Raw genomic sequence first — 24,482 nt, 5'->3', positions numbered from 1 at the left:
TTCAAAGCAAAAATATACCAAGAAAAATTCAAAACAAAATTTTCTTTTGTAGCGCCCAAAGCAGCTGTATGCACATAACTGGAAATTATACAAATAAAGATAAGAACAAAAAGAGAAAATATAAGGAACAATGAGGAGGTCGTTCTCAAGTGGAAACCCCCGACATTGTTCCAGACAAGCAAAAATGTTATATATATATATATATATATATATATATATATATCATGTATATACTTTTATTTTCAGAATTTTTCTTTTTCTAACATTCGATGATTTATAAGAATTTCATTTTTTTCGTCCTGTTTTTTTTTAAGTCTAGGAAATGGTTTTCATTCCATGATGCAGTTCTTAAGTTCGACATAAAAATAAGGAAAAAATCGTACGGCTTGTTTCTCTCTCTCTCTCTGCTCGATCGTATTTGGGATGACTTGAGGGGCTACGACAGGAAAAAAGAGGTGAAATTCTGTCAAATAGCGGGGGGGGGGGGGGAGTGTGATCCTGATAATAGACCCTGGGAAATGTTCGACAATAGGATTCGAATATTCTCGGATAACAGACCCTAGGGAAGTAAGATGATGGACCTAATGGAAGACCATTCGACTGTTTGGTCGAATTAGACCATTCTAATTTGACCATTCTGATGGAAGACCCCGGAGAAGAGAGATCCCAACCCTGAGGAAAATATGATCCTGATTGGAGAAATGTGGTGGCTCTGATAGTATATATATATATATATACTCGAAGAGAAATATGGTGATCCTGATGACAGACCCTGTTGAAGACAAATGTCAACCTTGATAGCAGACCCTGTTGAAGACGAATGGTGGCCTTGATAACAGACCCTGGGGAAATGCTAAATCTGGTAATAGATCATGGGGAAGGAAGATCATAACCCAAGGAAATACTTTCGACCCTGACGATATACACAGGGGGAAAAGAGATTTTGTTCGTGATAATGGACCCTGCAAAATATAGATGGTGACCCTTATTTTCGAACCCGGCGAAAGCAGATGGTTATCCTAATGATAGACCCTGAGAGGGACAGATGATAAACCAGACGATAGATCCTTCGATAACAAATATTGAATCCATTCGTTTCAACTTAAAAGATTCTTCAATACACGTGAACAGAAATGCTTGTATGTTAACATGATTTCAATACATAACAACGAGATATCCGATGCTACCCTAGCAGTGAACATGAAACATCTCAAGCCGAAAGGCAGCACAAAGTCATATTCCTACCTATAATTGAGGGTAAAAAAAAAACTACTGCTTAAAAGCCAAACAATATTTTCTGGTTTTTTTTTTTCAAAGGCAGTCGGAAGTATTAATCCTCCAGGGACTACTATATGTTAGTTTTTGTATACTTCTTCCCAAAGAAGTGGGAAAACTGGAAAACTTAGTAACTTCTCTGCTCCCTTTTCGGATATTTCTTCGACAAGAATATTTTTTTTTTCCTCTTTTCTTTAAGAATTTTCTTTGTGTATCCTTTGAAGCCTTTAACCCAATATATAGACCTCGATGTCACCCATCAGTGACTTGAAAAGGAGTGTTGAGACTTCAGCAACAACTTTTCCATCTTACGCTTCTTGAAGGAATTGTGAGAATGATGCTGCCTTTTTATTACCTTCAGCAACGTTTTCTAAAGGACAAAACATAGAACTTGTTCTGCCTCCATCTTGTCTTCATCTTTTTTTCTTCCGTTCTTTTCTTATATATATATATATATCTATCTGATGTATTTTCTATTTTTTTCCTCACAATTTTTCTTCTTCTAACATGCGACGATTTATCCGAATTTTATTTATTTCGCTCTTTTTTGTACTTTAAAAAAAAAAAAATTGTAGGAAATGGTTTTTATTCCATGATGCAAGTTCTTAAGTTCGGAATAAAAATACGAAAGAAATCTTACGATTTTTTCCTCTCTCTCCGATCTTATTTGGGATGACTTGAGTGGCTACGATAGAAAAAGGGAGGAGGAATTCTGTCAAATAGCAGGGCGAAAAAAAAAATCGTATTCAAATGTATTTCCCTCGTGAATTATAAATTTAGTTTGATCTTTGGTGAAGAAAATTCCGACATTTCTTATATATATGTATCTTAAATAAAAATTTTACTGTGGAAAAAATCTTAAGACTTTTTCCGTGACTTCGTGCTATGAAATATACGAAGAATCCTTATTTTTATCCTGTTTAAAATTAGATTACGTGAACCATGCGCTCTGTGGATGAGAATCCAAGGGATAAGGAATTCGCAGGATGGGAAGGAAAGAGGAAAAGTTTCCTTTTTTTTTTTTGGACAAAAAAGAATTGATATGTCAGTAATGATACTTTATACGTGAGTTGCGGTTTATTATGGAGTTTGAAATTGTGGAAATAAAAATTTCTTAAATTTTGCAATCTATTGTGGGAATATAATACTGTGGTTTGACTAGGAAAAATTGGGATCTCTGCGTTTCCCAAATTGTGAATGATTAATGATGGTGATTCGTGGTGATTCGGATGATTCATAGGCAAAACTATGAGGTGGGAGATTTTAATCTTTTATATCGGATCCTGCAAAACCACCCACACGATCAATTTATGCAACCAATTAATTTTGCGCGATCTGTTTCGTTCTTAAATCGCTTAATGGACATTTACTAAGTAACAAAATTTTGGTTTCCATAATTTGTGAAACCAGTCAGTGGTGGCTTAACGGGTTAACATATTAACTACTCCTGAGCCTAGGGCACTGAATTGAACGGAATTCCCCCAATTATTGAAAGTTTTCACTTGTCATGAGTTTATTTTTCGTCATTTACTTCCACTTATTTATTTCATTAATTCAGACATTACTTTCATTAGTTCAGACATTTCTTTCATTAATTCAGACGTTTCTTTTTTTCATTAGCCCAGCATTTTCTTTTTCACTAATTCTGAAATTATGCATTTCTTTCATAAACACTTTAATTTTTTTTCATTAATTCTGGGATTATTTATTTATTTCATTAATTCTGACATTTTTTATTAGTTGCAGAATTACGCATTTTTCTGTCATTAATTTCAAATTTTTGTCGATTGGAGTTGCCCTTTGAGTTCAGTTCCGAATCATTATACATATACGAATATTATTATGGTGGATGGATATTGAGCAGTTTGGCAGCCATGGATAAGTAAATATTTTCGAAGTTTCGCAAAGACGAGGATCTTCACGAGTCTTCCGAAACATCCCCTCAAGCAACACGGATTTCATCCGATATGATACTAGCGATGGCCGCAAATGTCTGGTGTACGATTCACCCAAGATAACCATTGTGCTGACATCACATTTGTGGATGAATTTAACTTACACTATCAGTTTAAGGCCATAGGAACACTTCTGATCAGGAGACGTGAACAGGAAGATGTCTATTTAGATGGTTCAAAGAAATTCTGCAAATGAAAATAGAGTAAATTTGGTTTTAACAGCAAAATCTTAGAAGTATAGTTTATATTTGTACACAGTGCGTGAGTGTAAGTGTGTGTGTGCAAAAAGAAATTTCTACACACATTTCTAACGTTGCTTTCCTTTTTAATGTTAGGATAATCTATTCCTAAAAAAATAAAGATATATATTCTCCTAAAAAGAAGCAAAATCAAGAACATCAGACTATCAATATCTCGACAAATTTTCATTCGAATACCACAGGATGAATTTCTTTCAAAGGATTCCACTTCCTGGAATTTTTCGTATCATATACCGAATACAAGTTTTTATATTATCCAGGACCGTAGCTATACAGCCATTCCTGTGCCCTGAGCAAGAATTTGAATTTAGGCCCCTTCTGGAACATTTTTGGACCCCCTTCCAAGTTGGCCCTGTGAGGGTGCACCTGTTTAACCTGTCTAGTCACGGCCCTGATATTATCCCTAAATTATCAGCCAACGCCTACTGTTTGTTGCATGTTGATTAGGCTTAAGCGCTTCGATTTACCGTTATCCAAATTGCATAGCTTTCACTGTTCTTTTTCCTCACAAGTCATTTCATGTCAGAGGGATTTTTCCTTTGTAGACCTTACAGATGAAATCTGAAATAAAAACAAAAGTGCTTCCATCGAAGGCACAGTCGGTCCCCGCTTTAACGGATATCAACGATTCTTATGTTTGGAAAGTTAGCGCTCTCTATTGCCTAAACAAACAACAAGAATACCGTAATGTAATAAAGATAACTTTGACGTTACAGGATACGAATATTCTGGGTTTTTCAACTGTTTATGTATTTTATTTAATTTCAGAATATGTCGTTCAATAAAAATGATTCTCTACGAGTGGTTGACGTGTGTTTACAGAAATGAAATTTTTGAACTTTAATCTTAAATAAGCAAGGAAAAGTTGTAAAAAGATTGTCGCCTAAGGCGGGAGAATTTTTTGTTCCAGAGGATTCTATTCGTTACCCCATTAAGCGGGATAGACCGTATATCATATAATAAAATGAGTCCATGCTCTTATAAGAAAAAGAGGCTAATGCATCCTCTTAAGAATTCAAACCTACAGCAGTTAGATGGACTGTACAGTATACATTTGAATCCCGTTATAACGAACTCCAAGAGACCGGAAAAATCCCTTCGTTATAAAGGAATTCCAGGTTTTTGAATTATTCCCATGAAAACTTCTCTGGGAGATTAGAAAAGTGTTCGTTGAAACGAGATTTTCGCTATAACGGTATTCGTTAAAACGGGATTTGACTGTTGTATTATCTTAGCATGAGAACAGATAGGGGGAAGGGTGGGCATAATGGCCCCGTTAAGGAAAAATATATTTTTTCGATAAGTAAATATTTAAAAAAACAAGTGAAAGTTTTATATAAGTTAGTTTAAATATTTAGATTCATTTAAAAAATATTATTTTGACTTTATTTCGATTAGTATTTTTGGAAAAAATATTTTCCCGCAACCCTACCAAGTGGCCATTTTGCCCGATATAAAAAACAACTGTTTGATTCCATTTTAAAGAATATGAATGTGTATTCTCTCTCATGCAATATCATCATTCAATAGAAAGGTTGTGAGACTTTTAGTACATTTTAAACTCATTTTATAACTGAAATTTTTTAATTTATTTGAAAATTATCGGCGTTTAAAAATGTTTTCACAACATTTTGCTAGCTATTGTATTTTTATTAATTTATTTACAAAAATCACAGATGAACTCATTGTCTTTTTGCTCGTAACCGGCACAAGCCTCGTGTGCCCAATGTAGACAGCTTGAGCATCTGATAAACCCTTCATTTTGTTTGGACTTTGAAAAATAGTTTCCACAGATGAGGCAATCAGCATCACTGACGTCGCTGTCATCAGAGTCCTCAAAGGAAGCACGCTTAGCCACTTTGGATTTATGTTTCCCCTTTAACTTTTTTGACATCGTTTTTCTTTTTATACGTCTTTTCCTTTTTTGAATTCCAGTTTGAGTTTTTTTCCCCGTCTTTCATTTTCTCCCTTTTCTTCCTTCGCTATTATGAGATCATTTTTTATAAGGGCTTGAAGTTAAAACTGCTGCTGATCCCTTTTTTCGTTCGGTAATATTTGTTTCAGGGATTGGGACAATATCATGAAAGCTTACAGCAAATGATGTAGGAACACTGGCTCGGCTTACAGCAGATGAGGTACTAGGCTTGGTTAGTAGGCTTACAGCAGATGAGGTACAAGGCTTGGTTAGTAGGCTTACAGCAGATGAGGTACTAGGATTGGTTAGTAGGCTTACAGCAGATGAGGCACTGCGCCTTGATGAGTCTTTAGAGATGAAAAGAAATACATTGCTGGAATCTCCCGAACTTACTGTGTATGATGCGCTGTCGTTACTAGAAAGTACAGGAAGTTTGTGTGTGCAGGATTGGATTGAAGGTCTGTAGATCGCAATCCGTCTGAACAGAAGGAGTTTCCTCTTGAACTGGGGCCTGTGACACCTAATGGTCTTCAGCTGGTAGGCAGGCGACAGAGGGATCATGGATGTCTGTGGTAGCAGATGCAGCGAAACCCTCTTCATTAAATACATCTCTGTTGATTGGGACTATACCACATCTTCGAAATCCTTTTACGACAATGGTCGGAGTAGCTGCATTGAAAAAGCCTCACCAAGAAGTCATGACACCTGATATTGAGCCTACCAGGGTTATTTCGCAAGAATCTCTCAATTGCCTGAACATAATAAGTGTTGAATGGCCCCATGAAATATACACCCAGGAGCTGCAGCTTGTGACTACAATGAGGTGGAAGGCAAACTAGAGTAATATGATTATTCCTAGCTTTTTCAAGGAAGGGGAGGTTCCTCGTGTGCGTAGCGTGTCCATCAAGTATTAGCAATACTGGGTCTTCTTTTGATGGTTTGCCATATTTCAAGAAATGATCAAACCAGTGGGAGAATATCTGAATTTGCATCCACCCTGAAGTGTGACAAACAATGTCCTAGGTGGAGCACCATCTTTAAGTTCTTCTTTCATCCGCTGCCTAGGAAATATGACCAAAGGAGGGATAAAAATATCCCTCACCCCCACTGACATACTAGCTGCAAATGTAGAGAGAACACCTCTTTCTGCAGATGTGAGAGAACCAACTTGACGTCTACCTTAAAGTGCAAAAACCTTTGAGGATCTTGACTGAACAGCAAAAAGTCCAGTTTCGTCGACGTTGTAAACCCTATGAGGAGGATACAAGTGAATTTTCTGCACATCCTCTAAAATGTCGAAGAATTTTGTGACATTTGTTTTGTTAAAGGCTTGGGCTCGTGCTGCTGAGGTCGCCTCTGGTTTTCTTAAGACAATTTCAGGATGGCGCTTTGTAAAGGGGTGAATGCTGATCACATGTATTAGGTACTTGTATTCAGTTAAAAATATAAATAAACATGCTTATACCTTACATCAGCACGGTTAAAAACAAGAAAATGGTGAACGATTTCCGAACAAATGGTCTGAACAGCTTCCAACTTCCGTATGAAAATGATGGTGGACAAGCGTAGCAGTTGAGGGGTTTGGCTCTTTGTGGCAACTCCTCACGGGGAGAAAATAGTCAGTGGCAGTTTTGCCCGCCATGGCCATTATGGCCCCTCACAGCACGCTCAGTTGGAGCTGGCATGTCTGGATTAGACGTTTCCCACAGTCTTGTTTCCCAACCTTTTTTGTTCCATCGCCTTCTTCTTCAGAAATTTTTTTCTCCCAGCGCCCCCCAACGCAATCTAACCCCCATAGGATCCTATGCTATACCCGTAGTTTCTAGCGGCCCCCGTAACATTCCATTGCCCACGTTGGGAATCACTGGTCTATAGGTATATGAGATATGGTGTATATATATGTACGTCGTCATATGGAACATAGACGCTCATCCTGTTTCTACGTGATGGAATAATACTGTATCTCTCATTGACGTATTCTGATACACAGATTATCATAGCATGGGGGTAACCAGGGTCGATAAAATTCTCGCCTTTCGACAAACTGTGCAAATTTAGGCTAAATACCGAAGGGTGTTAGAGGTGTCGCGAGTGCGATACACAATACGTCCTAGATAGAAACTGTCCCGAAGCGGGGACGCAACAGAAACGGGGACAAAGTAACCACAGAAAATGGTTGCTACCGCAGGAAGTCCTACACAAGGGGTAAGCGCACCAACCACTCGGTGAGAGCAAAAAATTGTTTTGCAAGATTTCGAACGCTGGCGCTCGGATTCGGCAATAAATTGTATGCACTGGTTTAATTCACCCTGGTGTGCAAAAAAGGTTCTCAAGGTTATCTTATCGCCATGATATGTTTTAATATGTATCCGCGTTTGGGAAAATTTACTTTGATATGTGTAATAAAAATTGACTTCAGTATATTAAAAATATTTTCTCGTTTAAAATTTCAGTGCCTCCAGGAGAACCAATAATACTGGATGACCAAGGAGAACAAGTCAAAGGTCTAGTTGGCCCGATTAACGAAGGTGATTCCCTCCGGCTAACTTGTGAAGCGACTGGAGGTAAGAAATACTCCATTCATTGTGTGATTTAAGAATTTAATCAGAGATAAGCATTGACAGTTCAGTGGTTCTTAACCAAGAGGTCCTCCGAGAGATTACAGGGGTCCCTGAGTTTTGATTTGAAAACCATTAATTGCAGATTTACGTTGAATATTATTCTGAAAATTTTATTTTCCCATGGCTTGTATTTTTACTGGCACATGGGATTCCTGTCACCATGGGTCCTTAGACTTTATCATTGGCTCTTGGACTTATTCACAAGAGGAATTCTTGGTCAAATTGCCACAACGGGTTCGTTAAAATAAATATTAGGGGGCTCCAGGACTTGTTCGCACAAGTCTTAGTCCAGGTTCTCGGTCTTATTTACATAAGGCGTCCTTGGACCTAATCTAATTTCCACAAGGGGTCACATCCTTTATTTTATTAAAGAAATGGATCCTTTGACTTATTGGTACAATGGGTCCTTGGACTTAATTTTACTGGCACAAAAGGTAGTAGGAATTATTCGCACAAGGGGTGCTTTGACTTAATCTTATTCGAATGGTGTGTCCTTGAAGTTTTGGCACTAGTGGTAACTAGTACGACTCGGTATCTTCAAACTTAATCTTAAGGACACGAGGGGTCCTTAGACTCAATTTTTTCGCACAAGGGTTACTTAGACCTGATCTAATTGGCACGAGGAGCCTTGGGTTCGATCTTATTACGCAAGGGGGTTCTTTAGACTTAATCTTATTCGCACGGAAGATCTATTGAACACAAAAAGTTTAAGAACCCCTTAGACTTGATGCTTTTTAGGACTCGATACGCTCCGCTCGAGTCTAACAGAAACGCTTATTGCCATGTTGCAGGTAAACCGAAAGCATCGGTAACGTGGTGGAAAGAGTACACGTTACTGGACGACAGTTTCATCGTCGTCCCTGGAGCAAATCTTGTCCGAAACGACCTTTACCTGAAAGAGCTGAGACGGCAAGACCTGATGAGTTCACTGACATGCCAAGCTTCTAACAACAACATCACGGTTCCTGCATTCACTTCGGTCACACTTGATTTGAACCGTAAGTACTCAATCATATAAAATATTTCTTAGCTCATATGGTCCTAGGATCTAGGACGAATGTACCCTCCTCCTCATCAGACTTTACCTCGTATAAATACAGATATATATAACTGTACCGCCTCTTATATATACTTTCCTTTCCACATATTTATTTGCCATCACGGTTTACGGTTTAGCGATACCTCGTAAAAATTTCAACCCATCAGCTGCTGCTGCTGTTGTGCAATTGCAACACCCTCTCATTCTCGGTTACTCGTTAAAAGCAAGTCACGCACACGCAAAACTCTCTCTTCGGGAAACAAACGCTGCGGAAAAATAATTTTTGCAACTTTGTTTCCTCCCCCTGCACCTTTTAAATATTTAATGTGTTTTTAAGGGGATGGCGGTTGGCAACGGGCTGGAGAAGTAGAGAGAGAGAGAACAGTATGGTAGAGAGGAAAAACACATTCTCTCTCCGCGGACGGTGTAGTAACACCTATGCTTGGCTGGCTTTAATAAGCGATGCCTAGGAAAGTACGTGAAAGTTCACGTCAAAACAACGACCGAGGCGAGTACATAAAACAAACTGGCTCGGTGATTGATTACTTATTCGCGTTGCGAAAAATTGTCCTTTTGGTTCTGGAAAATTCTTGGAACTCTCCTGATGACAAAAAAAAAAGAGACAAGAAAGGCTTTCGCTTAACAATATTTGAATAGCAAAAATTGGAGTTGAATAGCATCCGTGTATAAATAAGACATGAAAAAAAAATTAGTGATTAGGAGCTGCCACGGTCCATTCTCATTAAGTGATTGATAATGGTTTAAATGCAATGACCACGACGCAATAACTAAATCAGTGTCAAGAATTCTATTTAAAAAAAAAATTATGAACTATTATCCTTGAAGTAATGGTGGAGATAGATATAGACGGTTTTTTTTTATATCAAGGGAACGGATATTTTCTGGATATTATGCCGAAGCGAGCTCAGACAGAAAAGTCATCTGGTCTCCGCCGGGACTAAATCAAACCCTCTTGCATTTCGGGCAAGCATGCTACCGTCTACACCACTGGGGACAAGACCCTGATTTATACAAATACAAATACGAATACAAATACAACGCCACAACAGGCAAAATGCCCAACGAGGTGGCTGACTTAAGAACATCATGGATCCCCGAGCCCCTACCTACTACTGCTACACCACACATGCACCCCCCCCCCCGCGGAACACCCAACGAATCGGTACATGTGGGAATGTGCGTGTACGTGTAGTGCAACCTGACGTAAAGTTTGTTTCTGTTTAATGCTTGTTATGTGTAGTGCTGTCATCTGCCCCCAGTTTTACTAACTATGAGTGAAGTGTTATGATTCAATGATTTATCGTTGTAGGACTGTTGCTCTCTGTGGCGAGACTTTTTAACGGGGAGATCGGCTCGCATTTGCGCCTTGAAGTTGGGAACCACAGAAAACCAACTTCAGCCGACCACCACTGTGGGGTTCGAACCCGGATTCTCGCATCACGAGTCCGGCACTATAACCACTCGACCACCACAGCGGCCATTTCCTAGTTTCCGTATTAGTATTCAGTCGCTCCCCCCCCCCGGATTCGCGGGGGTTACGTTCCGGGAGTGACCGCGAATACGGAAATCCACGAATAACAGAAACCATAGGTTTTTTATTGTATATCTCGTTTATTGAATATCATGAGAAAGAGCAGGGTGACGCAGAGGTAGAAGGGAATGTAAAAGAGGATGCAGCGATTGTTGGCGATGTTTTCTGAAAGAATGTTGTTGTCATTTTTCTGTTTGCCGTGTCTTCTTCATATCATTAAGTATGTCGGAGTATGTTGGCAAGGCTTCCTCTACTAATTTTTCTGCATGTGAAGAACGTAAAATAGAGGAATTTATGTTATGAAAATAATCTATTGCTGATTTCAGCTTGCGAATCCCTTTCGCTATGTTACTTGTGGTGAACTTGTCTTCTACTTCTTTATCTCGATCTTCTTTATCTGGTACTGCTTCAGTTTCAGTACCAGTTAGCTGCATTAACTCCTCCTCGATCAACCCAATATCAAAAGAACTTTGAATAGCATGTATTCACTAACAAGGTACCTCCTGACTTCCGAAACGAAAAACCGTTTAAACTAATCCAGGAAAAGTGTTTTCATAGTCTAAGCCTTTGTATCGTTCGTCCAAAATACTGGGAGCTTTGGCTTATCCTTCCCTTCAACGCTCGCGAATTCGCAGATTTGAAAATGATGGTGGGCTTTATCATGTACCCATTCGCATTTGCGCAAAACCACATAGTAAGTCTATCTCTACTTGCCTTAAAACCAGGAGCTCGCTTTCTTCCTGTTGCCTAACTTCTTTGCGGCATGTTCTTCCAAAATAGTGTAGTTTCGTCAGCGTTAAACACCTGGTGAGGTGCATAACCCTTCTCTTTAATAGTTTTCTACAAATTTTTCGAAATTTTCTAGCTGCCTCCTGGTCGGCAGAGGCTTGATCGCCAGTGCTTTTTACATTGCGCAATCCGAATCGTTTCTTAAACCTATGAAACAACCTTTACTTGCATAAGATTCTGATGAAATAGACGTTTCACCAGCCCTTTCCTTATGGAATAGTAAAATTTTTCGCATTTTCTGTTATAATATTACCATCAATTGAAATACTTTTTTGTGTCAGTCTTTTACCCACAAAAAACAGCATTTTCTGTACGTGAAACACATGGATCCCATAGGTGCTGCAAAGTTTTGACTGCCACAGGTGCGGCTACAGCTACGGCTGAACGAATTTCAGATTCCATTTTCTTGATATAACTCACCGAACATTCGTTGATTCCGTAATGGCGGACCACAGAAGGTATTGACCTCGCCAAGCAGTCAATATATCAAATTTTTCTTGTCAAGTTTTCATTTTGATTTACCTTTTCAAAGCATTATCAGTAGCACTAGAAAAATGAGCCATCCTAAACAAGCACAACTCAAATTTTGTAAACAAAACACGTGAACGACGATTGCTGAGTATTTTAGAGAAAAATTCAAATAAAGGAAAACACCGCGAATACGGGGGGGGGGCGACTGTAATATATTTCATAAAATCAAATAATAATATACGTTATCAACATTATAGTGACCATTTCCGTTGTTGTTTATTTAAAGTGAAGCCCGTCGAAGTACGAATAGACCCGTCCCGTGTCCCACTGAGTGCGGGACGTGACTACGAGTTCACTTGCGTGGCCACGGGTTCAAGACCATCTGCGGCCATAACTTGGTGGAAAGGCAACAGGCAACTGAAGAAAGAAGTCAGGAGGACATCTCAGACCGGTGACGTCACGACGAGCATCATAAGTATCGTCCCGACGCTGCACGATAACGAAGTACATTTCGCGTGTAGGGCGCATAACCCGGTGATACCGGGCAGTGCTCTCGTAGATGGATGGAAACTGGACATACATTGTAAGTATTGCTTTCACTCTTACTGCAACAAAATTTCTGAAACTTTCCATTTGAAATGCAAGCATATAAGTCCTCGCTAATATGGAAAATGATACGTGATTTCGGGATGTGACAGAAAGGGTGGAGCACACAGAGAGTACCTCAGCAAAGCTTGACACACAGGGTTCACGTTCCTATCTTTACGTGATGATGAGAAGGCGTTTCCGTTCCTCACATTTAAAAGTCTCAGTCACCTGTTCCGATCACATGACCTTTAAAACTGCCACGACGAAAGCTCACCGGAGAGACAGGAATCTCAAGAATTTTGGTGAACGTGACGTTACTACTGATAACACACGAATATAAGACCAATTGCAATTCTCTCTCTCTCTCAGATAATTTATGCAGGAGTACGACGTGAATAGAAATGAACCTTTCTGTTTAATTTATCGGTACTTTATCTTTTTCCGAAACTAGAAGCTGATAAGACACGCTAACAGTCAAAAAATATAGTTGAACGCTAATTTAAGATGCTTTTCACTCGAAGCCAGATTTCGTCATGGGAACATGGATTCAGAGAGAGCCCCAAATTTTGAATATAATATACGGGATGTTACAAAGCGGAGCTGTAAAGGCGGAGAACCCGCCAAACCAAACAACTTTCGCCATACAATGAGGGGTCGGAAAGCAAGCGGCGAACAGCAAGAGGGCGCCTGCGTGGTATGTACACGTTGAGAGATTCCTGGCATTTCACGAACGCCTGCAGCTGCGACGCTAATTCGGACGACATGGTCCTCTGGTGGTTTGCCGTAAGGCGACTGGATAGCGGCTCCTATTGTAGTGGCTATAGTTTGACGGACGTCTCATAAACGACGCATTTTAGCTGTTCCCAGATAAAAATATGTGACAGATCGGGAGATATCTGAGAGGCCAAGCGGCAGGCCAATCCATCTATTCGGAAAGGCTGTGCCCAGATGGTTCCGCACACCACTTTACCGTTCTCACACTCCTTGCTTGACCTGTGTCATGCCTTTGGGCGAGAAACGAACTCATCTCCACGAGTTGCCTGTGCCCGACCAAGCGACTAGCACACCGAACCCCTTGGTGAGATATTCTTTCTTCGCCTGCGTCCGAATTTATGGTGATGCAGGTACCGTTCTAACGCTATTTATTTCATTTTTTTGATACGCTGATCATTTTTCAATGCCTGAAAGTGGGCACAGTTGTTAGTTGCAGATATTCGTTTTTGTTTTGATATTCGAATTTTTCGACATTTTTCCGTTGTGACCGTAACCGCAAGAGAGCTAGGGTTTCGTTTTTTCTCACATCCCCGAGCGCATACTTGAAACGTATACAGTCAGCCACAAAAGTCTACATACACCTCTAAAAATTGCATTATTGGAGAAACAAAAAAAGGAATCCAGATCGCGCCCTCGTTTTGTTTGAGCATCGAACAATTTCAGACATATTTTTGATGGAAATGAAAAATATCAAATTGATATTTGAATTTAAAAAAAAAAAAAACACTTTGAGTGAAAATAGCATGGCACAAGAGTCTATATACGTGGGTGAAAGGTTATTAATACTCACGATTTTTGCATTTGAATACAAAATCAATGCTTTGTAGGACCTCCATTCGAATCAATAACGGCATCCAACTTCCCGGGTACGAACTTAATTAGGTTTCTGTGTGTCATCCACTGTAATTTCGAACCACTCTTTCAACAATGACTGTTTCAAAAATTCTTTGTTGGGAACACTGTACTTGCGAGCTCTTCCCTCGATTCATCCCGTAAGTGTTCAATAGGATTCAAGTCAGGTGACTGAGAAGGTGAATGAAGCTGTCTAGTTATCTTGTTAAGGAGTCATTCCTTCACAATCTCTGCAGATTGGATCATGGATTGGATCATCAGATTGGATATTTTGGATCATTATCCTGTTAGAAGATCCATTGGCTTCCGAGGCGAAATGTGTCAACAGATGCTTGCAGATTATATTGCAATATCTTGAGATATTGGAGGCAGTTCATCTCACCTTCAACGAAACCTAATTTTCATACACCAGACGCTGGCATACATCTCAAAACCATCACGTTGCCTCCACCATGCTTGGTGTGAGATTTTCAGGTTTCATTTCATCATTTTTCCTCCTCCTAATTTTTCCGTGACCTTTGCATTCGAACATATTGTATTTGCTTTCATCTGTAAATAAGACAGTTTTCCAGAAAAGCCAAATCCTATTTAGCGAAATCGAGTTTTTTTTTCTGATTTACGGTAGAGATCGGAGGGTTTTTCTTCTTGGAACTCGTTCGTGAAATCCTTACGATCGGAAACAGTTTCAGGATGCACATTGTTGTTGGTCATTGATGCAATATTCTGCGTCAATTCAAGAGCAGATAATTTCGGATTCGACTTGACTTTATTAACAATCGATCGTATATCTCGATTACTCAAAACCCTCGGATGACCCTGCGAGATTTATTAAACAAATATCCGGTTGATTTGCAATTTCTGTCAATGGTTTGCACACTGAAGAACGGCTTTTTGCAATAATTTTTGAAATCCCACCATAAGATTTTCTTCCTCGTCACAACTTTATCAGCACGTCTCCTATGTCAACAGAAATATCTTTCCGTGGAGCCATTTCAACATCAGCACAAAGGCAATACGAGCTTAGTACAAGTACAGAGCTCAGCTTTTCGGTTTGAAGCAGTATTTATCTTTCTTCCATGTCATATACTACCAACAATTACTCGTGACGCAACAGAAACGTGCTTACCGTATGTAGATTTTTGTGACGTGATTTTCGATCAAATTTGCGTATTCTCGTGAATTTATTCCATATTTGTCATTCACTGCAGCAAGATTTTGTTACGCTTTCGATACATAAAGTTGTGAAGATAATAGATTATCCCTAAAAATGTATGATTCCTTCAAAAGTGCCATTTTCAAGGGTGTACGCAGACTGATTGTATAGCCCGAATTTCATCCGAATTCGTTGACTTCCGCGGTCGCTAGATGCCTCGTATATCGGTAAACTTATTTTATGACCACCCTGTACATAAATGCAATTCAGCAATTCACGATTGCGCAAATGTGAATTTCTATATTAGATAGGGATGAAACTCTCGTTGTGCTGAAATTAGTTGTGGCCATTCATGAAAATAATGGAAAATTCTACCCTAAATAGAATGATTTCAAATCATTATGCAAATTAATTGTGATTTTGTTTTCCATTGTAGACATTCCCCAGGTGACGTTGTCTCTCGGAAGCACTTTCAAGAAAGGTGAAATCCAAGAGAAGAACGATGTGTACTTCGAATGTATCATAAGATCCAATCCATGGGTGACCGAAATCGGTTGGTTCTTGGAGGGCCAAGAGCTCCGCACGAACACATCGGCAGGCGTCATCATCAGCAACCAGTCGCTGGTTCTACAGAAAGTCCGTAGGAGCTACAAGGGGCACTACAGGTGCCTGGCTACGAACCCGGAAGGAACGGGGACCAGTAACGAAGTCTTTCTCCGGATAAGATGTAAGTCAAGGATGCTCAACCTTTTTTTTTGAAGAGTGCGGGTCACTTATTTGTTTGAAAACGAGTCACGTTCCACTTGAGTGAACTGAAAATATTCCACAGGTGACTTAAGTGATCTGTAAATGAGTCGCAAGTCATTCAATTCATCTGGGAAAGCGACGTGGGAATGAATCACTTAAAGGATCTTGAAATGTGCCGCGAGCAATTTAAGTGACCTAGAACAGCTCTCCAAGCCACTAAAGTAAATGTGGCGCGGGTCACTTCGATGATCTGTAAATATATTACGCGTCATTTAAATGATATGTAAATGCGCCACGGGTGTCATCTGTAAATTTGTCGCTTAGGGAAACTGTAAATGTGCCGTGGATCTCTTAAGTGAAATAAGAATGTGCCGCGAGCCAATTAAGTCACCTAGAAAAGTGTCTCGGGTTTCTGGAGTGACCTGTAAATATGCCGCGGGTCATTCAAGTGGTCTGAAAATGCGCAGCTGGTCACTTGAGTGAGTGATTTGTAAATGCGCCGCGGGTCACTTAAGTAGTCTGGGAATGTGCAGCTGGTCACTTGAGTGATTTGTGAATACGCCGCGGATCACTAAAGCGGTCTGGGAATGTGCAGCTGGTCACTTGAGTGATTTGTGAACACGCCGCGGATCACTAAAGCGGTCTGGGAATGTGCAGCTGGTCACTTGAGTGATTTTTAAATGTGCCGCGGGTCACTAAAGCGGTCTGGGAATGTGCAGCTGGTCACTTGAATGATTTTTAAATGCGCCGCGGGTCACTAGTCTGGGAATGTGCAGCTGGGGTCACTTGAGTGATTTGTAAATACGCCGCGGGTAACTATAGTGGTCTAGGAATGTACAGTGGTTCACTTATGTTGTCTGAAAATGTGCCGCTGGTCCTTTAATCGCCGTATTCACCAACACAATTCACTACAATCGCAGGTTGAAGGATTAGCGATCGACACGGATTGATTAAAATCCTCAATTTAACCAATCCGTTTCAATCTTCAATCCTTTCACCTGCGATTGCAGTTTAAATTGTGTTGGTGAATACGGCCGTCAATGAACTGTAAATGTGCTTCGGACTACTTCAGCGAAGTGAGAACGTGCCGCGAGTCACTAAAGTGATCCAAGTAGGTGCTGCTGATTTCATATTTACAAAATTTGAGGTTGTGGGCAACATCAGATGACTCCGAGGGTCACATTTGGCCTGCAGGCCATGGGTTGGGCGTTCATGATGTATGTTAACTAGGGGTGTCTTCACGTTAATGCTGAACAAGTAGAACATTTGGAGTTTTCGGGACCGAATGAACATTCTCAGCATTTCGAACACGTTCGTGATGGATCTCTTACTTGGCGTTTGAACAGCAGTTTTCCAATTTGCTTTAACACCTGGGAATGAAAAGTATGCATTTTTAATTACGATGTTTAATTAATCAGAGTGGAAACCAGGTTACAAATTGCATGGTTACGGATCACAAAACGTGAGAGAATAAGTCCATCGGAGCGTCAAATTGTGCGGTGCCCATAAATCAGTTGCCAACCTCTACCTTCCCCGCCACTGTTTGCTTCCTCAGCCAAGTATTGTGCCACAAGGGGCGGGGAAATAACTCAGTCCCGCCAAACGTTTTTGGCAGTCGATGTAATTAGGTGGCACTTCTGAAAAATTTTATAATGGCTCTCTCTATGAATAAGTGGGAATCCCCAAATGGCCAAAGTTGGGTCCGTGTACACATTGTATGTACTGTACCGGTGTTTCTCAATATTTCTGTACCCTAAGACCAGTAAAATGTCTAAAACAATTCGGCAGGCAATAATTTACCATATGTCCTGTATTTTACGGGATTTTAAACGTATCTTCAGGTAGTATTAATGGCCGCTATATAAGACTTTCTTCATACAACTACCGAGTTTTTTTCAGCAAAGCTTATTTGAATTTATAATCTTCACTGAAATGCCGATTGTAATAATTTTCATTTCTTGTGAATTGTCAGTATGATAATTACGGCTGTATATAATTACTTATCTACAAAAATACTTATCACATAATTTTCATGTTCACACATACACACAATGAGTGAGCCCCAGTACGTCATTTCTATCCCATTGATAACTTTTCTCTTATTTTGGCAGCAGTTAGTGATTCTGCCAACTTATGACAATGTTTTTGGTGGCATATCCCACGGGGTGATGCCCCGTATTTTACCGTATTGAAAATCTCAATTTTTTGATACTTTTCCCAGTGAAATATGGTCACCTGATATGATAATGAATATTTTTCTCGTTAAAAGCATTTTTGCTTAATGCGATTTGTTGCAGCCTTTTATTATATCGCTCCTCAACTGTTTTAGCAATAATTAGAAAATTTGTTGAAAAATTTTCTTAGCAATAATTAGCTATTTCCTGTACTTAGTCTTGCAATTTCCAGCGCTTTCCTCGATCATATATGGTTTACTTAAGTATAAATGTGTAATTTTAATTTGAATCCATATGGATATTACTGATATCAGTTCAAGCAATTGAATATATATTTCATATAGTACATAGGTAGCGATACGGGAAGGGCATGGACATTGCCCCCCCCCCTACCCCAGCTTCAAATTTGGAGCCAACTGATCTAATGTATATGCGTATAAATGAATTGCCATTATCATCATCATGCCCCCCCCCTCCTGCAATAATCATCGTGCCCCCACCCAGACTTTGAAGTCTATCCCCACCTATGTTGCAGCCAGAATCACATATATATCAAGTCGGCCAGTAGACCATCTGTGCCATCTTCACTGACCATACGTCGAGAAACATTTTACTATACGAATATAATGTGGTGGTTTTCTTTTGTCTGTAGATGCTCCTGATTGCAAACCAAACCAGAAAGTCGTTTATGGAGTTGGGCGATTCGAACCAGTCCGTATCACTTGCGAATTGGACGCCGATCCAGAAAATGTCACTTTCAGGTGGCGTTTCAATAACAGTTTCGGAAAAACCATCGAACTCAGCGGTTACCAATCAACTGGCACCAAGAGCGTCATCTCATACATGCCACAGAGCGATGAAGATTATGGTTCCATTTCATGTTGGGGCAGCAATGACGTCGGCAGACAGAGGACGCCATGTCTTTTCACTATAATACCCGCAGGTTGGTCCCGTTACATTGTACTCGTGAAAAATGCATTGTGGGCATACTATCGACCGCCCGAGAACCACAGCACGTGATTCCTTGTTAAAAACCAAATGAAGAGAGCGTTTCGTTTCAGGACCAAACAGGTATTTCTGGAGTAATAACGTTTTGAAGTTTTCTGAGTAACGTGCCAGGGACGTTGGTTCGGTCAGTAACACGCTGAACACAAAAACGAAATCAATTTTTTATCCTTGCAGCGGGCTGCTGCTTCTTGAAAATGACCAATGACCTTAAATCAGTGATGGTAACCTCGTCAAGCAAAATTTCCCCTTTTGACTAATTTCTTCCCACACATTCCGAAAATTGTGCCCCCATCTATCGGTGGAAGTATGTAGTCAAGTATTTTACACTAGAAAAGCATTGTGTTTCGAATTTATACATATATATTTTTTTAATATAAATTATTTTACAGAGATAGATGGCTTTTTTCTCAGCCCAAGATATCAAGGAAACATTTAATTTTCTGGATATTATGCTGTGAGGTGAACTCGGAAAGAAAAGTCATCTTGTCTTCGCCGGGACTCGAATCCTACGATCTATATACTACCTACGATAAGCATCCTACGATCTATATGCTACCAGCCTCACGCCATAGTGCGTGAAATAAGGAAGACAGGGTCGTGTCTCCAGTGGTGTAGCTGGTAGCATGCTTGCCCCGTATGCAAGAGGGCCTGGTTTCGAGCCCCGGCGAAGACAAGATTACTTTTCTTTCCGAGTTCACCTCACAGCATAATATCCAGAAAATAAAATGTTTCCTTGAAAAATTCTTTTGTTTGATGAACTCTCAAAATTTCCCACAAACGCCAAGAAATTTCCCATGCGGAACAATTTTGGCCAATCTTTCCCACGAATACGGGAAATTTCCCACGAGCTACCATCACTGCCTGAAATATTCGAAATCCATTGGGTCTTCTTCTCTGAGGATTGGCGCTTTTGGTGTAGAGGAATTTCATATAATCCTGTTACTTCCACCTACTATATTTTGGAAATACATCATTAGACTTGAAATGTGTTTGCCAAATGAGATCTAATTCTTTTTTTAAATCAAAGTCGACACTTGTTTGCCAAAGTGGTAATTTTATCTCCTTCACAGTCAAATCTTTTGAGCAGAAGTGCAATGGGGGAAAAAAACCTAGTTTGCACTTCTTTCGCTTTCTTGATTTCTCTGAGGGTGAATAGCAAATACGTCAAATTAAACTTTTGGTGTATAACGCGAATTTTTCGGAATTTGGAAGTGACCTGATCAATTTTTAAAGCGTTATAACTCCAGAGTTCTTTGTCATATCCAAAAACTGAAGAAACTTTTCCCCATTAATTTTTGGAAAGAAATCGTGCAGTGTACTTTTTGGACGGTCGATATTATCCACCCTGTATATATATATATATATACATTGAATATAAATTCACTCCTTTTTTTTAAATGTAGGACCACCGGAACCACCAATAAACTGTACGACGTCGAACCAAACTGAAACGAGTCTAAGGGTGGATTGTGTCGAAGGGTATAGCGGTGGGCTAGTGCAGAGCTTTCACATAGAAGTCTATGATTCCGAAGGGAGGCGGTTGCCGCATTCGGATCAAAACGTCAGCGTTTCCAATAAGCCCCAGTTCGTTTTGTTGGGCTTACCGAGCGGCGAAAAGTACAGAGTGCTGGTGTACGCCGAAAACGCTAAAGGAAAGAGCCCACCGCTTGTTTTCTCTGCTAGGACACTTCAGAAGCCCGAGAAACTGACCGGTAAGTTCACTCAATACCCATTAACGCCCAGCATCCTATAAATAGGCATTCCTATTTATACAGATAGACAGACATGACCGCTGACCGCCCAGAGAGACCATCTTGGGATGGTTAGCCCTATTTATACAGCGTTATTCATTTCATGCATATGACCGATTTTTTTTTATCACTTACGGCTCAACATCCCTATAATTATATACATTTTCCGCTATGAATTAATTTTTACACATTTTTATTTCCACTATTGGTCTAAAAACTTGCATTATAATAGCAATATCCATAAACGCTGCATTTTATTTATTCTAGAGTATGCATGTTTTGTGACAGTTCTATTATTTCAGAGATTTCCTTTTTATCAGCCACCTCGTTGGGCATTTTGCCTGTTGTGGCGTTGTATTTGTATTTGTATTAGATCTAATATAATTTCTGAATGGAAATCATTATAAAACCAACAACTTCATAGCAAACAACGAGCTTATTTGTAGTTCTATGAATAGGACAATGAAAATTTGCATAAGTTCTTATCATTTCTAATGTAATGCATCAGTGGAATGCCCCTAAATGTTAGGAAAAAGTGTTGGACTATTGGTTTCAAGAGAAAAAAAACCGTAGTATTTTCTAGTTTAGAGTGTCTATAGGTTTCTTAGTGCTCGAAGCCATTTGACCCCTCTCCAATCGTCTTCGCAACACCGCGGTCCCTCGGGTAAAATATTGTTCTGGGCCTCTATCTATCTCGATGGACCTGTTATCACCAATTAGCATACCCACTCTTGAAAATCGTAGTACCAAACCACTATATCACGAGACAGCTATGCTCTGGCGGCCCTGTGTGCCGGCCGCATATTAATAAATCTTACATTGATACGAGTACGAGAGAAATTTATCGTAATGTGATTGGTCACGATGAGTGACACGAGTGATATTTTTTTCCTACCGTTCTTTTAATATTCTCGGTTGAATATACAGTCACTTTCTGTTCTATCTCGCTCTTATTTTAATTTTCTCGTTTCATTTGTTAATTCATCGTAAGAAAGTTCTTGCAACTACACGAGGAAATAAAAAGAGCGATAAGCAAAAAAGCCAAAATCGCCAATCTACCCTAGTCTTTAACTTACTCCCACCGTTTACCCGACTTAATTGCGAGCACGGGGCAAGGGAACCACTAATATTAATTTTTGCTAATTTTTCCGACACAAAACTGCCTCTTTTGAGGTAACGGAAGTAAGTTGCTTTGCATCAGTCCGGGGTTGTGAGCGGTTCTATCTATCTATCTATCTAGTTTTTAACTTCGCCAAGAGCAACACCAACTTTGACGTATTGCTAGTTGCCAATCACGTAACTCAACTCACGAGATGACCAATCACGAAAATACAGATTTCCCCTTTACTCGTACGAATGTGAGGTTTTTTTTTAATGAATAGACCTTCGCATTTTTCAAGACAGTCCTACATCTCCATGAGTGTAATGCTACACTATACAACATATGTTTTCCATAATGGCCACGCAAATGCTATTTTTTCCATATCCATCTGTGTAAAGTTTTCCATTAAGTTCTTTCAAAAATTTACGTTGACAAGAAATATCATTAGCAAAGCAGTTTCAAACTGAGAAATGCAAACAATTAGAAATTGTTACTGTTTTCAAGTTTAGGACTAGACAACCGTCCAGCGCTGGGGCTCACGCGGGATCCATCGTAAAAAGGTGTAAACTATAGGAGGAAAAGGAGGCAATTGCACGGGCGGCAAATTTCAAGGGATAGCAAAATTTAATAGGCAATAAAAACACCGTTTAAATCACCGAGATTCACATTGGAGGGGAACGTAGAAATCAGGTTTGCCTATTCCATAAAAATTTTATTTACTAGAAGGAGCCATCTGACGGCCTCTCTGGAGAGGAATTTCAAGTTATTCAAATTCAAAATTATTTTAAATCACCAGAAATTGATTAAGATAGAATATAGAGGTATTTTCGGTATTTTGAAAACATTTAGGGGTATACATATTTGAGAATCTTATACATATTTTTTTGTACAGAAATGTTTGAATATGATTTTGATCGTCTTAGGGGTGGAGGCAAGGTTCCCCGCCCCCCATGCCCTTTCCTCTTCGTACGTCTCTGGTTCATCGTCCTATTCACAAGACAGTCTCTAATTCTGACTCAACTCACGAGAGCAAGATAAAACTTCAGAAATGCTCATTTCAAAGCATTTTAAAAGCAATCTGAAAATAAAAAAATAACGCTGAAATTCAGAGTTCGAAATAACTTAGGTGTTAAAGAGCTAAATTCCTACAAATCACGCGCTCAATTACTTTGTATATAAATAATTTTATGCAGATAAATTCTGCCTAAATATCACGGAAATCGATTTCTATCAATGGTGACCATTTGAATCCTCTCTTGTCTATCAGGATCAAATAAATGCTCCCCCTCATATCCTACTTCCTCGCAGTCGAATTATTCTGAATATCGATAGCAATATAAAATCCAAAATAAATAACGTTGAACTTTTAACGAGAAAATAAAAGACCACATCATCCGGAGAGGAAAAAAAAAGAATTACATCGAAAGGCTATCATTATCAGCTACTTATCTTATTGGCCTTAAAGTAGTACCATGAGAGAGAGCGGGGCAGTCTTGAAGAATAAGACCCTCCTGTTCGCTAAGAAGGCGTGCCCACGTACCTTCTCCGCCCGAGAATACGCAAGGGAAAAATGACGTTATATATCCTTCTTCATCTAACTCTAGAAGGGGTCCATCTCCTCCCGATCATGGGGGAAACCCAATAATTTCGCCAGTGGGAAACATCGCTCAAAAATTATTGTCGATGATCTTCACCAGGCGGTCGTCATTCCTGTATCATTACGGGAGACGCGGGGGGGGGGGGGTGCTCGGTGATCGAAAACCATGCATTAATAATTTCATTGAAGAAGAATAAGGAAGAGAGAGAGAGTGATGGATGTATCAAGAGTAAAGTTTTCCATGAGAAATTATTGCCGCTGATAATTATGTAGTTTCAGGTAAACCGACATTGATTGATGAAGAGCTGCCTGATGATGGTTGGAAACACGGCAAAAGTTCATACATCGCCAAGATGAACCGTATATGAATTGAATATTTCATTGCAAAAGCGGATACTTACTCAATGGAGAATGAATTCGGCGTTTCCACCTGCTCTTCCGTAGAAATATATGAATAAATGACGATTTATGACATTCGGAAGGAACTATACATGAAATTGCACCTTATTGTGGAGATATCTTTATCATGATTGGAAAGATATCGCAATGAAACCATCATGAATCGAATCGGAAATGGAACCGCCAATTTCTGCAGTTATTGATTCCTTCAAACTCATGCAATATTGATCGAGAAAAAAAATAAATTCTTATAAAAGTATCAGGAATTCATTTTTGTTTTACACTAATGCGTATAGTGTACTGCTACATGAAATAAAGTACAGGAGGAAAAATATATATGTTACACCGCGGATAGTGATATCAAATATGGATTAACACCCCATATATCAATAATGATAAGTATCCAATATAAGTAATGTATTTGATTGATCGGCGAAGTTAATTTCCATCTTCCTTCTCG

The 24,482-nt window shown here is 39.5% G+C and overlaps 1 protein-coding gene across 3 annotated transcripts in view; it reads left to right on the top strand.

Moving 5' to 3' along the window:
* The window catches only part of LOC149079229 (protein turtle-like), a 670,619-nt gene that overhangs the window by 622,350 nt on the left and 23,787 nt on the right, over nt 1-24,482 (top strand). For all 3 annotated transcript variants that reach the window (XM_089240132.1, XM_089240133.1, XM_089240131.1), the window contains 6 exons: nt 7,859-7,969; nt 8,818-9,024; nt 12,164-12,460; nt 15,681-15,971; nt 18,818-19,108; nt 20,577-20,885. In XM_089240132.1, the coding sequence (XP_089096258.1) occupies nt 7,859-7,969; nt 8,818-9,024; nt 12,164-12,460; nt 15,681-15,971; nt 18,818-19,108; nt 20,577-20,885 (1,506 nt within the window). The remainder of the gene's footprint in view (nt 1-7,858; nt 7,970-8,817; nt 9,025-12,163; nt 12,461-15,680; nt 15,972-18,817; nt 19,109-20,576; nt 20,886-24,482) is intronic.

This window comes from Pholcus phalangioides, unplaced genomic scaffold (assembly GCF_987345545.1).
Source record: "Pholcus phalangioides strain wild (caught in Gottingen) unplaced genomic scaffold, Ppha-v1.0 ptg000012l_1, whole genome shotgun sequence".
NCBI lineage: Eukaryota > Metazoa > Arthropoda > Arachnida > Araneae > Pholcidae > Pholcus > Pholcus phalangioides.
This window is presented reverse-complemented; position numbering and strand designations above follow the sequence as displayed.